Source organism: Genypterus blacodes, unplaced genomic scaffold (assembly GCF_046128005.1).
Source record: "Genypterus blacodes isolate CSIRO-AG114 ecotype Tasmania unplaced genomic scaffold, CSIRO-AGI_Gbla_v1 ptg000263l_1, whole genome shotgun sequence".
Taxonomy (NCBI): Eukaryota; Metazoa; Chordata; class Actinopteri; order Ophidiiformes; family Ophidiidae; genus Genypterus; species Genypterus blacodes.
In genome coordinates, this window is record NW_027467055.1 from 87,481 (window position 1) to 102,500 (window position 15,020).

Genomic DNA, 15,020 nt, shown 5'->3' on the forward strand with positions numbered 1-15,020 from the left:
TGTGTGGCCCAGGACCTGAACCGCGATCCCTGCTGACACCCTGTTCCCCGAGGACGTGGTTTTACTCCAAACCGTGATTTCCCATCTCCCTCTGTGCGACTCAGTGTCTGTGACTATAGGGCCTCTGCCCAGTGCGCTCTGGTGAAGAGGATGCAGCACCTCCTCACCGCCGATGCTCAAGGCCACTTTTTTCCCACGGATCCGGGCACATGTTGCACACGCAGGGGGGGCGGCCCTCTGCTACGCAAACTTAAAAGAGAGAGAGCGTAACCTCACATCACATGTGAACTATATAAGGTGGCCTGGTGGCAGAGAAGCGACCGGAATGTTTTCTGTGAGCACACATTTGTGTGGCCGGCCTCTGATTATATAGAGAGAAGCCTTTTAAAGAAATAGATGGTTCATTATGACCATAAGACTGCCAAAATAAGTTGTACTCATATTATAAAATGCTGCGAGTTGTAACATGACATGTAATTGTGCAAAACAAACACACTAATCTGTGTCAGTGTGATGGGAAAAATGTGTGAAACAAATGTATGTGTAGAAGGAGAATCTGATATTATGATATTCCTTCACTCATTCATCTTTCTGTCCTCTCATCTTTAGCAGGAAGTCATTATTCCTACGGTTCAGCCAGTTCGGGGATAAACGCTGTGGGAATGTGACATCTTCTCTTCTCAACATGCACATTTCTGCTGTCCAGAAGACCAGAATCGTCAGCATGGCACCCAGATGTCAGCCTCCAGGCGCAAACACACACACACACACATTTGGGAAAGTCGCGGCCAGATCCCACACACACACACACACAATCCTCTAACCGTCCTCTGCAGGCAGTTTGTATCTGTTCCTTTAATTATTATTTTTTTTATTATTGCTAGAACATTTTGAAACAGCGATTGTCCTTTTCATGTATGAATCATGCATGAAGTTAAGACACTTGGTGGGTCATTGTTTCCGTGGCGAGAGCTGGCAGGCACAGAGGATTCCTCGCGGTTTGACTTTCGCACACAAACCGGCTTTGTGCGAGCCCTCTTTGCTTTCTTTACTCCTCTATCTCTGCTCTGTTGTTGTCTGTCTTCTCCCATTCCTTTTTGCTCTATTCTACTCTCTCCCGTCAAGCTACCAGACACACACACACAAACACAGACACACACACACACATTATTTCTGTTATGCTATCCAATGGCCCGGAGGCTCGAGTGAGGACAGGCTTGACTGCTGTTGGACTGATATCAAGACATACCTGATGGGTCCCCTTACTCATGCCAGGACTCATTTATGAAGCATGAGTGTCTCTCAACGCCGAGCTTCGAAAAAAAAACAAATCTGTGGCTTTCATTTCATATTTGTGTTGTTGTCTGGTGTGAAGGAGCACAGCCGCAATCTCTGAAGTTGATGTTTGGTCGTCGTAACGAGCCTCGCGCCCCTTTTAATCACCGGCTGGCTGGGAGAGCCAAACAATGTGAAACGTCAGCGCGAGGATTCAGTGACTGCAGACGATCCGTGTTCCGTCTTGCCCCCGCGAACGTGTGGTCAGATGACTGCGAGCGGGCCAGATACCTCAGTGACAGCGTGATAGGCATTTCTTAAATTTCAACTATGAAAACATCGGCTAACTCGGAGGCCAGGAAAGAAGGAAAAAAAAGCACACAGACACACACACAGACAGACACACACACGGACACCCTGCACCAGTGTGTGTCTCTTTTAATAACCGTCATCTCCCCTCAGAGAAGAGCCCAGTGTCTTGGCTGTGAATGGGGCTGCTAAGTGGTCTTAAGTTCAAGTCCCATCCACCTACAGCGCTGACCCACAGTGAAAGGCTCCACCTGCCCCTGGTAATCACAAGTCACCCTTTCAGGAAATGAGGTAAGCAGAAAACACAAAGGGGCTGTTGAGGAGTCATTGAGGACCGGTGTGGCAGGTGGTCACAGCCAGTGTTTAATGGGGGTTTTGTTTAAGTTTATATTTGTATATTATGGGTTTTTACTACATCTGAACCCTTTATTTCCTGTAATAAAGAGATAGAATATGACACAAGGCAGTGCTGTTAAAGAGGCTGTAAGATTATGGTGTACGATTAATATACTGAGCCTCTGACTGAAGCTTCAAAAGGACTGCAGGAGTTCCAGTTTCAGATTTTCTACACAGGCGTCGGATGAGATATTTGCTCCGTTTGAGCTCTGGGAATCCCTGTAACTTTGGAAAATTGGAAAACAACTTGATTTGGTTGACGTGGGCTGCCGAAGCCTCAGATTAGCTTCGGTTTAACTTTGGAAAGCGTTCTGGCACGAACGCGAGGGCTGCGGATCCTGGCCCCGATTTATAAAGACAGAGGCAACACTTCACGGCCAGGACTGAGGACAGATTATAGTGACTAATATCGCCTTCAAAGTCAATATGAATGTGATATCCAAAAAGCCCCTAACCTAATTCATTGCTGAATGCTTATTTACAGATTCAGCAGACACAGAACGACATTAACAACCCACAAGAGCCACAGTTCTGATAGCTCCTGATGCATGTAAGTTCAGTATTCTCTCTCCTTTTCACTCTGTTTTGATCTCCAAAGAGACTTGGGAAGGAATAAATCCGGCCTTTATTTTGCTAAATTATTAACTTCTTTCTCCAGATGTTTATGTTTAATCAGGTGTATGGCTAAAATTAGGATTTTGTGAATGTGTTCTCTGTTTGTGAATGTTTTTGAAAATAATGAAGTATCCCAACAATTTCAGAGAAGTTTTTTTAATTTTTTATATATATTTTATTCATTAAAAACTAAAACAAAAAGGTGAATTCAGTGAAACTGTTTGAGCGATGATGTGTTGTACAGATGTGACAAAGCCATATGAATCCTTTAAAACAAAGTACTTTACAATGTTGATATTAAAAGTGAGTCCTGACGACAACATCAGTGATTTATTGCCATTTTTGATTAATTCCTTACACACGCTGATAAAGTAAAGTTCTTTTTCCTTCATTTCATTGCGGAACATGACAGGAAATGATCTGCACGGTTTAGCAAGGCTAAGTGTTGTTTTTATGATGTATTAGCTTTTGGCAGTGCGCTCAACCATTAGTGGTTACTGTAGTTGTGACAATATAATGTGTAGTTATGATAAACAGGCTTTATGGTGGCAGAAATATGAAATAATGACAATGAAACGTCACTTCAATCATAGAGCAATTGCAACATTTATTGAAGTGTTGGCTTTCTTGTATTGATTTTTCAACACATTACAAAAATACATATATGTTCAAAACAGCAGGTGTGTACTGTTCTGAAATCACTTTTTTTCACAATGATGCACTCCCTCCCCCCCGAAAAAAAAAGAACAAGGAAACTATTTTTTTTGTACAAAGAGTGTAAGTGAAAGTCGTGAAAAGTGACAGATGACAACAAGTTCAAAATTACAGCTGTAAGTGCCGTCACAAGACCTTCAACCGACCATGAGGGAAGAAAAAAAAAAACAAAAAACATCTCATCCGTGAACGTCTCATGAATTGATTCGGGAAAAGCCTTTTTCCCCCACACACCCCTCGCTCCCCCGGCCTCCCCTTCTTCCATTGTTTCATTTTACATCCATGATCCAGGATAGCTTCACCAACCCAACCACCGAACGCACAGGGGGGGCAAATCAGTTGACCTGTAGTCATAAATGGCACCAATCTCCTTTAGAAAAAAAACAAAATTATATTCTGTCAAGATTCTGCAATATTACATCAACACTTTGTTTTCTCCCGTACAGTGAAAAAAGCAATCGTACGGAGAAAAACATATTCATGAAGATAAAACCCCGCCACCCGGATAATCATACAAAAAACTGCTATGGCATCCAAAAACATCTGAAAGAACATTGGAGAAAAACAATACTTTATTATCTTTTTAAACACTTACACAGAGTATTTCATTAATGGCATACTTCAACACTGTAAACATATTGTAAGACTGAATGTCGGTGTATGATTTTGAACCCTCTGTCACGTGGGTTGACGAAGGGCGAAGGGGCGGTTCTGGGGTTCTGTTATTCATGGTTAGAGTGATATGTCGTGGTTTTTATGGCTCATTTGGGCCTAAATCTCTCCTCCTGGGATGAACACTCTCTGTGCATATGTAACAAAGTTCTTAATGTTGCGTCCATGCATCAAAAATGTGTCTGCGAGCTGAAAGGAATGAAGCACCTCAGCCCAAACTTCATCCAACTATAGATATACGTATATATGTTTAACTCAGTGGTGTTAGAAGTCACCTGAGCGCTTTTTCTCTTAAGCGTCCAAGTTCGAATCCCTCCCCCCCCCCACCCCCACCCCATCGAAAAACGCCGCTGATAAAAAATTTGACGACTGAACGGGGAAAAAAGCAGGTTGACCTTTTTAAGTAAAGATGTTTTTTTCTGAATGATTGAGAATTGCAGTGCTAAAATGGAAGATGGAGTCTCAATCTCCTTTCATGTGGCTGTGCTCTCTCTGCCGTCTCCCGCCCCCCGGCCCCCCACCTCCCTCTCGCTCTCTCTCACTCCGATAGTTCGTTATAAGATGTGGCCGGCGAGACGTGCATTTGGGTATAAAAACACACACTTTTCATATGCTTCCAATTTCATTTGAATGACTCTTCTCCCTGGTCAAGGTTCTGCTCTCTCTCTCTCCTTCCATTTCGTTCTCGCTCGTCTTCATTTCGCCGCACCGATCTTTCATTTTTACCACGAGAATAGCCCCTGCTCAAGGTCGCCCGGCCATCAAGCTGTGCAGCTGTGCTCAAAATTATCATAACTCAAATAGCCTTTTTTCCGTACCAGATTCATTTCAGGATGAATGATGCAGAAAATAAAAACCGTAATCCCCAAAAGTCACGAAACGCGCGGCTCTGTCTCAAAATCTGTTACTGCGAGTTAAACCCGTATCACTTTGTGAGGCGAATGAACAGGCTTCCTTTTAAAAAGCCGCCTTAATGCATGAATCTGAGCTAGTGAACTGTGAAAGGGCGCCGACGGAGAGGGAGAGACAGAGAGGGAGAGAGAGAGGGGGGAGAGAGAGGAGGAGGCTTAGGGGGCGCCGCCAAGAGAGGAACACACGGCAACACGCAGGCCGCGATATGAAATTCATTTGATAGCGCCGCGCGGAACAAAACCTAAGGGGTCACAGGAAGTCAGCCAGGGTCAAAGAGAGAGAGAGAGAGAGAGAGAGAGAGAGAGAGAGAGAGAGAGGGAGAGAGGGAGAGAGAGAGAGAGAGAGAGTGGAGCGGGTGTGATAAAGTAATAATGTATGGTAGTTACATTTAGCATATACTATGGACGATGCAAGCAGCTGGTCTTCTGATTGTTTAGTTTTTAGGCCATCTTTCACGTACAACGGGGGGCGGGGGGGGGCCTACTTTAACATATATTAAAAAAAAGAATATATTTACAAAACCATAAACAGGACTGTTCTCCTTCTCACATTAATCACAAGTAGTCTTAACTTATTCAGCATCTTAAATATGGTGGTTTAATCCTACATTGGGAATGTACTGAGCATCAGTTTAGGGTACCTCCATAAGTGCAACCTTTATTTACGTCCTGACGGAAGCAACCAAACAGGACAGCAATACAGTAACTGCATTTTGAAATTATTCACATGCCAATATTCAAAAGGACAAATTCCCTGAATAAATTATACGTTACTAATCAGGTCTTTACGATAATGTTGGATTTTTAAAACCCAGCATGATGTTTTATTGTCATACTGACATTCAGTGCTTCAGGCCTGTACTAGGGAATGGATTGTAGTCCGCTGCTGCAGCTAATATCGAAAAAACAATTATTATCGTTACTTTTAAAAAGCTAACTGCTTCACACAATTTTACTCTCACAGGATAATAAGTTTCCTTAAAGGAAAAGAAAAGAAAAAACGTATTAAGGGTGATTTCGTTCCATTTATCGCCTTTTAGAATAAAAAAAAAAAAAAGAAAAAAAAAGGTTTTTAGCACATTTTCAAAACTAACTCCATATGAAATCCCACAAAGATGTACCTGCACATGCCAAATATCATTACAAAAAATCCAATAAATACAGAAATTATTGCACAGTAGAAAGGCTCCATGGATTCCTAACTGATAAAATCCTCAGACGCTTTGCCAAGAAACACTGAGTTGGGCGTTCCAGGCAACTTATCATTAAAGTTTCCCTTTGTTTATATTTCTCAGGTGGCAGTTTGTGTGACAAGAAGAAGAGATGAACATCAATCAGTCCTTTTTTTTTTTTTTTAAAGAGATTATCCTGCCAAGCCCCATAGTTGAAGAAGTGGTTATAGGGTTATTTGTGTGTTTGGATGTGTATGTGTATGCGTGTGTGTGAGTGTTTGCTTGTGTAGGCAGTATAAGTAATGGCTGCTGGCTTTAACCTCTGTCCGCCTGCTCCAGTTTGACCTCACTGGCCATCAAATGTTCGCCATGCCACTTCTTCATGTGTTTCTCCAGCGTGCTGTAGACGCTGAAGGGCATGTGGCAGATGTCACAGCGGTACACCTCCTTACCAAACTGCCCGTGGGTCTTCATGTGGCGTGTCAGCTTGGAGCTCTGGGCGCAGGCGTAGCTGCACAGGTCGCACTTGTAGGGCCGCTCGCCCGTGTGGCTCCGCCGGTGCACCGTCAGGTTGCTGCAGTTCTTGAACACCTTGCCGCAGTACTCGCAGGTGTCGTTCCGCCTGTCCTTGGAGCTGGGGGGCCGGCCCGGTCCCGGCCCGCGCAGGAGGTGAGGGGTGCTGCTGCCGCTGCGGCCGGAGGCGCTCCCGCCTTCCATCAGCTCCCCCGGCGGGGTGGAGAAGCGAAGGCTGCCCGTCTCGGAGGAGGAGTGCTCCGAGGAGGTGCCGAACGGGGACTGCCGGGAATCGGTAAACCCCAAGTAGGGTTCTCTGATGAAGTGGCGGGAGGCGGCGTAGCCGGCGAGGAGCTGAGAGTAGACGTTCTCTGGGGAGATGAGGGGGATGTTCTGAGGAAGGTCCAGTGGTTCCTTCTCTATCTTTATCCTCTTGTTGTTGGATGGGCTCGGGCTGGTCATGGGAGTGGGCCGGCGCTGGAAGAGTCCCGGGAAGGCGTCAGCTTCAGACACGCTGATCCTGCCGTTCATCACGGGCCTCTGCTCCTCCCGCTCGTCTCGCTGTCTGTCCTGCTCGCGCTCGCCGCCTCGCTCTCTTTCCGGGTCGCCCCTCTCTCCGCCGTCCCCGTTAGGTTGCCTATCCATGCCTCTCTTGTTGGAGTTGAGTCTGAGGTGATTGTCCAGATGGTTGTACGGGTGCATGATGCCGACCCCGCCGCTGTCGTTCACTCTGTCCCCGCCCAGCGACTTCTCCTGTGGAGAGGATCGAGGCCCATTCTCCCTGTTCTGCATGAACTCCTGGGAGTCTTCGCTTAAGTTAGAATCTGGCCGACTTCCATTCCTCAGCTCCTCCTCTTCTTCTTCTTCCTCTTCTTCTTCTTCCTCCTCTTCTTCCTCCTCCTCCTCATTGTCCATTCCCATCCCTCTTGCGTCTCCCTCTCTGGTCTTGTCTTCCCCCTCTCCTCCCTCTCCTCTGTTCCCTTGCTCTGGGGAACCCCCCATGGACCCAGATTTGTTGTGCATATGTGTCTTCATGTGCCTCTTCAGCTTGCTGGCTTGGGAACATGCGTGATCACACAGATGACATTTGTACGGCCTCTCTCCAGTGTGGCTGCGTCTGTGGACAATTAAGTTGCTCTGGAACTTGAAAACTTTGCCACAGAACTCACAGGACTTTGATTTTCCCGGGGCTTGATTCTGGCCCAGGGTGTCAGGGGGGCTGGAGGTGCCGTGTCCCCCCTGCGAGGGGGGCGGCTGTGGAGGGTAGGTGAGAAAGGACGGCGGCTTAGAGCCCGGCTGAAAGAGCGTGGGGCTGAGGAGGCGGTGCATGGGTGGCACGCGGTTTGGCGAGAGAGGAGGCGTGGGCCCCCCATTGTTGGTCGTGTGTCCGGCCAGTTCACGCAGACGTCGGGAGAAGTCCATGGAAGGAGGCTCCATGGGGGTCATCCTCATCACCCTCTCAAAGGCACTGGGGGGCTGAGACAGCAGTCCCATCTCCTCTGGGCCCAGCCGGTCTAAAGGGGGGCGCGGCGGAGGCGGGGGACTGAGAAAGGGCGGCGTGGCGGGCAACCGCGTCTCCATGTAGCCCGGGGGCGGGACGTGTTCCCTGAGCAGGGGGGCGGCCATGCGGAGGAGGTGGAAGGGGTTGTTGGCGTCGCCCAGGAAGGTGGGGAGAGGGGAGCGAGGCAGGGCGTCGGCACCCGGCGGGGGAGGCAGGGCCATGCGCGGGGTGAGCGAGCAGTTGGCCAGGTGGTTGTCCAGGTAGATGCGGATGCCGTGTGTGTGCTGGGCGTGCTGCAGCAGGAACCAGGCGGAGGTGAAGGTCTGCTTGCAGGTGGTGCAGATGTAGCTGGACGGCTCATCTTTATCTGTGGAGCGAGAGAGAGGAAATTAAGTGTCTTCTAATCATTTCTGTCAGCAGCACGTTAACTTAAATGTTAAACTCTAAACAGCAAATCAAATATGCAGAGAGAAACATATTTTCAGCGTTTATGTTTGAGGGAATTAATTATCCCCTTTGTACTTTAAGAGCTGAAAGTTATATGAGCTTTATGTGTGTGTTGTGTTTGATGGTGTTCCATGGGCTGCGTGTGTGTGTGAGTGTGTGTGAGTGTGTGTGTGTGTGTGTCTGCAGGCTAATGCAGATGGCAGGTAGTGCCCTCAGGCCACGACACATTATGCTAATTCTAATGTCAGCTAGGCTTTAATATACAGATCCATCTCGTCTACAGTGTCATTTCCATATGGAGACAGGGGAGGCAGCCGCAGAAAAAAAACACACCGATGTGAGAATAGGAAATATGACAGAGGGGGGGAGGGGGGGGACGGAAGAGAGACACAAAGGGAGAGAGAGAGGTGATGGAGACGATATGTAAAACAGTAAAGACCCTGCAGTCGTAACGCAGGGAGCCACATTAGATAAGCTGCTACGTCACTGCTGTAATAACAAGTACAGTTATATGATCTGTGGCGTGGCACACACACACACACACACACACACACACACACAAGTATGCACATACACAAACTGTACGTCACTCATTGACAAATTGCCCCTTTAAATGGCGTGACTTAATAATGCCAAATGAATCGATCAGTCACTGTGGCACGGCCCTGTCAGCCCGCTTACGAGTCATGAAGAAGAGAGAGAGAGGGAGAGAGGGAGAGAGAGAGAGGGAGAGAGGGAGAGAGAGAGAGAGAGGGAGAGGGAGAGGGAGAGGGAGAGGGAGAGGGAGAGGGAGAGAGAGAGAGAGAGCGCCTGGGTCGGGATTCATCTAATGCAACGCAGACGCTCAGCAAGGGGGGAGGTCGCCCTGCCTCACATTTCACCAGTCTGCCCGCCTGTGTTTGCTTGCGAGGCATCTGCATCTACTTTAGCGTCAGCGGCTACCGCAGCCGGAGTCAAGTTGGTACAGCGGTCCCACTGCCTGGAGCCCCGAGGGGGAAACAAAGAAGGAGAAGTTTCTCCTGCTGAAAGTCTTATGTGATCAAGAAGACGGCCTTTAAGATGGCTGACTGCCTCAAAGCCACCCATTGTCAAGGAATGTACGACACACACACACACACACACACACACACAGATGCAGATGCACGGCAATATTTCTTGTTTCCTTCTTGCTTTTCTTCTCTATAACTCTCTCTGTTCTTACACATAAAAACAGCAAAGTCAGAAATTCTCACACACACACACACACACACACATTCACACATAAGCGCGCCATGCAGAACAGATGAACAGATAGCTGATGTTGGATCAGTGTGGAGTACAGGAAGCTGATTTGGCGGCGTGATTGGTTTGGCGTTCCCCAGAGGAGACGAGGTCAGAAAAAGTTAATGAGGGGCTCATTTACTGATTCTGTCTGTTTTTCTCCGCTATTAGTCGGGGCTCTGCTGTAGCCGTCACTCTTGCTGTGTGTGTGTGTGTGTGTGGGGCGGAACGTGGCCTGACTCCTACTACTAACATGTATGTGAGTGTGTGTGTGTGTGTGTGTGTGAGTGAGTGTGTGTGTGTGTGTGAATGGCGGGCTGCCTGCCTGTGTTTAGTTTGGCGAGGCTTCACACGGCCGCTTGGCAGCGGAGTGCTGGACAGCTTAACAGCTTGGACGAGGCGAAGAGAGGGAGAGAGGGAAGGGAAGAGCAGGGAGGGAGGGAGGGAGGGAGTGAGAGGAGAGGTGGAGGGACTTTAAGGGCCAGACGCACACACACACACACACACATGGAGGCCATTTATGTGCCCCCTGGGAGTGTGAATGGTCTGTAGACTGGGGCGCTGTATAATCTCATCAACGCGCTTGGATCAATACAGAATGAAGACATGAGATTGGGACGGCGATTGATCATCTTTCTGGTTTTTCACTTATCTATAGAGAAAACGCACAGCAGGAGCGATTTGTGCGTTTTGGTGCGCACACATGCTCTCATCAGTACGACAAGACACCCAATCAAACGCCACCCGCGTCCCCCAACCTTCCGCCCCCTCCACCCCCACCCACACCATCAGCCCCCCCTCGCCCCCTTCCCCCCCTCCACCCCCACCACAGGAACACATTTGCATCTTCTTGTCATATCTTACACGGCGGTGCCATATGCTGGTGAAGGAAGCGTGGCGGCTAATAGACTGGCAGCTGATGGCTGCTGCCTAATGACGGCCAAAGACAAATTTCATCAACTTCACAAACAAGCGATTCACAGGAGGAGGAGGAGGAGGAGGAGGAGGGAAGAGGAAGAAGAGTTAGATAGATAGATAGATAGATAGATAGATAGATAGATAGATAGATAGATAGATAGATAGATAGATAGATAGATAGATAGTCGCTGGCATCCCCACAAACTCCCTTCCACACACACACACCCGCGCTGGGAGAGTGTGAATGTTGTAACCGCACAGCGCTCCAGCTTATAACAGCCTTCATTAAGGAGTCACGTCGGCCGTGTCACGCTTCACTTTGCCGTAATGACGCTCGTCAGCTTGACACGCAGGCGAGGACCCTCCGCCGCTGACCACCGAGGTCAACCGCCAGTTACAACAGATACATTTTCGCCTCCGCTCGCATCCTCTCACGGCAGACCTAATGGCCCAATTTAGTCTGGCACACCACACACACTCACACTCACACTCACACAGACAGTGTTCAGTGGATGCGCCTGGGATGGGAGGTTAAATGAAATGAAATTGACTCGCAGCAGGATCCAGTAACTCCGTCCTGCATTACACGTTTCCTTTACGGGACTTTTTATTGCTAACGCGGCAGGAAAAAAAAGGACCTGAGAGTCTTAAAGAAGCGGCAAAGCTGCTGTGTTTCCTCCCAGACAGACGTTCCCGTGAGACGGCAGGAAAACAATACAGAGGCGAGACCCGTTTGGGAGGGCAGCTCTTTGTCCTGCACTACAGAACCAGGGCGAAGGGCCAGCAGGCCTGGAGGAAGTTATTAAAAACATTGGCACATGCGTGGAGCTGAGGTGGGCCAGTAATAACGCTCTCCCTCTCTCCTGGGTTGTTTTTTTTATTTTTTTTATTAAACCGCCGGGCCAATTAAGCCGGTCTTCAGGGACTAAGATCTGAGCTTTACATCAGATTTTATTCTTTCCAGATTGCCTTTTATAGCCATTATTTTGCCTTAAAAAAAGTACAAACAAAATGCCAGCGAGCGAAGGGGAGGGAGGCCGCGGCAATCGGCTGCTCGCACATGGCTGGGCGAAAGGAAGTCGGTGTGAGGTTGGAGAGGTTTGGAGCAGACGAAAGGCGCGGATGCGGGGATTTGCGCTTGATTTAAGATTTCACATGTGCGCCCCTGCTGGCCTCAGACAGTTTGATTCATATTTTGAAGCGCTGGCTCCACCACCTTAACATTATCATTCATGTTTGGGGCCGTTTTTCAAATGCTGCTTCCTTCTAGAGGGAATTGTGACGAGTCAGTAGTTAGAAATGAGGTCTGACCGAGGCTCCCTGCATGTATGTCACTGCAACATCCTGTCAGCTCCTCTGCATTGTGCTGCACACTCATGCACCACACTACACTATCTATGGACAAAAAAATTGTAAGTTCGGATGTAATTTCACCCCAAAACACTCAATTTTGCATATCTTGGTAGCATCACTTAAGTAGCCGTGTACTTCTTCCTCCTCCACTGCCACATTCTACTGCTGCTGTCTGCCTACAGTGCTGCTTTGGTAGAAACAGAAGACACTGCATGTTCTAGATGTTAACAAGGAGGTGAGTCGGAGAGTAGGGGATGTGTTACAGTAGGTGTCGTGTGTGTGTGTCTGTATCTGTGTGTGTGTGCGTGCACTGCAGCATTCCTGGGGTTCAGGTTCGCTGTACTGCTCCAACATTCCATCAAGGGCGACAGAACACCACGGCGACAGATCTGCATACAGAACAAAGCCGCCCGCAGGCTAGGCCACTGGGACACAAACCTGCCCCTGCAGCCCCTCCCATTCTGTCCTCGCTCTACACACACACACACGCAGACACACACACACACTTACAGTCACGTGCACATGCAAGCATGAGCCCTGGGAGTACGTGTGTGTGCACCTGTCAGGGGTTAGCTGACACCTCTGGTGCTGGCAAAGCAGCTCCTCATTAGCATGGCTGTGATCTAGGGGTCCCCGGGGGTCCCAGCCACCTCACCTCGTCCCCCCCTCACCCAGCCCCCACCCCTTGCTCCTCTCCACCTCCTCACATCTTCCATCCGTCCCTCCTCCTCCTCCTCCTGCCCTCTGCTCCCCTTTACTCTGATGGCTTGTTTGTCATGACAGGGGCTAATCAGGAGACACGGGGCCACGCAGACCGATCAGTGTGTGTGTGTGTGTGTGTGTGTGTGTGTGTGTGTGTGGGACCAATACAAGGCTTGGACAGTAAACTGTAGCCTGAGAAAGAAGACTATAATGTAGTAAAGCCAGAGAGAGAGAGAGAGAGAGTCTGTGGAGGGTGGCAGTAGCAGGCGGGGGGTAAGGCTCTCACACAGTGTGACTGGCTCCATGCTAACTCAAACCAGCTTCGGCCTCCTAACCATATACATCTGTGTGTGTGTGTGTGTGTGTGTGTGTGTGTGTGTGTGTGTGTGTGCGTGTGTCTGCAGCCAATATGACCAGCTGAAATGCCTGACAACCCCGGGAGAGGATTTAAAGAAACAGCGTTCCCTTATGTGTTTGTGTGTGTGTGTGTGTGTGTGTGTGTGTGTGTGTGTGGGATCGAGATCCGCAGAAGCTCGAAATCCTTTGCTCCATTGTCTCCCCCCCCGCCCCCCTCACACCTTCTCCTCTTGTGTTTTCATGTCTTTGTCACGTACACACTGAGGCACCTGTACTCTGTATCTGGGTGCTCCACCCTGACCCTCATGTCTCCTGGGATGCGGGTCAAACGAACAATAAAAGGGATCGGGTATCGCCAGCAACTCGATCACACACACACACACACACACACACACACACACTCATACACCGAGAAAGTCCGGCTGTATAAAGATACGTGTCATGTAGCAGGGCGAAGAGAGCACGTTAACGCCATGAGGCAAGACGTCCCAGGGCACAAGGGACGAGATAACTGGAAAGACCTCTCTGTCAGAGAAGAGCTACGACTTCTGGCTCCGCTTCCAGAACAAAGAGAGGGAGAGAGGGAGGGAGGACAAGGAGAGAGAGAGAGAGGGAGACAAAAAGATACAGAGAGCGAGAGAGAAGGGAAGAAACAAAGAGGAGGGCGCTCCAGAAAGTGCATTAGCTGAGCTCTCTGAGGCCATCTTCTCCTAACTGGTCCCAGTGCCTGTGTGTGTGTGTGTGTGTGTGTGTGTGTGTGTGTGTGTGTATGTGTGTGTGTGTATGTGTGTGTGTGTGTGTGTGTGTGTGTGTATGTGTGTGTGTGTGTGTATGTGTGTGTGTGTGTGTGTGTGTGTGTGTCTGTGTGTGTATGTTGGGGTACAGGCATGGGGGTCTGCTGTCTGTCATGTGACAATGACAAATGGATGACACTCTTGCGGTGCTTGCGGTTGCATGAGAGAGAGAGAGAGAGAGAGAGGGAAGTGAAGTGAAGTGAAGTGAGGGAGAAGATGGAAGCTAGAAATCCCAAAAAGAGAGTGAAAAGCAGCGAGAGGTGGCATCCAGCGTTGGTTTCGCTTCATCACTCTGCGTTTTCACTTTCATCTCTCCGTCTCTCCTTCCCTCACCTCCATCTGATTAACGTGGAGGAACACGGACGACGGGACTTGATATGAAAAGCAAGAAATGGGATGATGTCATCGGTGTAAAGGTTGAACTCAAGAGCTAAAAAAGTGCTCCCTGGGTGCTGAGATGAAGAGATCAACCAAACTCTGAATCTGCACCGTTTGCTGCTGTGACAGTAAAATCAAGACAACTGACTTTATGAACTTGCGTCTTTTTGAAGAGTGAAACTAAAGTGATCTTTGTCCAGACTCTTCATTTCTCTTCTTCCTGCTGCCAGTAACTTAGAGGCGTTGACATGTGATTGATGTGAAGTGTGTTCTGCGTGGGTTTATTCCCTTTTTTAAAATTTATTGTATCAATTTGTTTACAACGAAAGGTTCCAAAGTGTTGCTGTGGTTCGTGAGCGCGCGCACGCGCGTGTGTGTGTGTGTTTAAAGGAGCCGCGAGATGAAGATAAACAAACTTTTTTCATCCTTGAAAGTGTTTAAACATGCAAATTACCACTTCTTCGTCTTGAATGTTCAACTAATTTATGTAAACAAAAGCCGAGTCGGTTCTCGTCACATTAAGTGTGTGCAAGGCAGCACCTTCTGCATCGACACCACATCCGTGTGTGTGTGTGCATGTGTGTGTGTGTGTGTGTGTGTCTATTGTGCGACAGGGTGCTATGTTCTTTCGGTGGTAATGGTCCCCAGCTGGCTTTGCCCGTCGAGCCAAGCAGCCAGTCTGAGTTAACTAGCAGCCCACAGGAAAATACCAGCGTGTCCCTGAACGCAGCAC

The 15,020-nt window shown here is 48.6% G+C and overlaps 1 protein-coding gene across 4 annotated transcripts in view; it reads right to left on the reverse strand.

The window, feature by feature from the left end:
• Positions 1-3,177: 3,177 nt before the first annotated feature.
• bcl11bb (BCL11 transcription factor B b) overlaps positions 3,178-15,020 on the reverse strand; it is a 30,563-nt gene continuing 18,720 nt past the window's right edge. For 2 of the 4 annotated variants that reach the window (XM_076171660.1, XM_076171661.1), the window contains exons 3-4: positions 6,517-8,445; positions 3,178-3,679 (exon numbers count right to left, since the gene is read on the reverse strand). In XM_076171660.1, coding sequence (XP_076027775.1) covers positions 3,660-3,679; positions 6,517-8,445 — 1,949 coding nt within the window. In that variant the 3' untranslated portion in view covers positions 3,178-3,659. Of the gene's footprint in view, positions 8,446-15,020 lie in introns of all 4 variants that reach the window. The other 2 variants (XM_076171658.1, XM_076171657.1) reach the window with 1 other exon arrangement.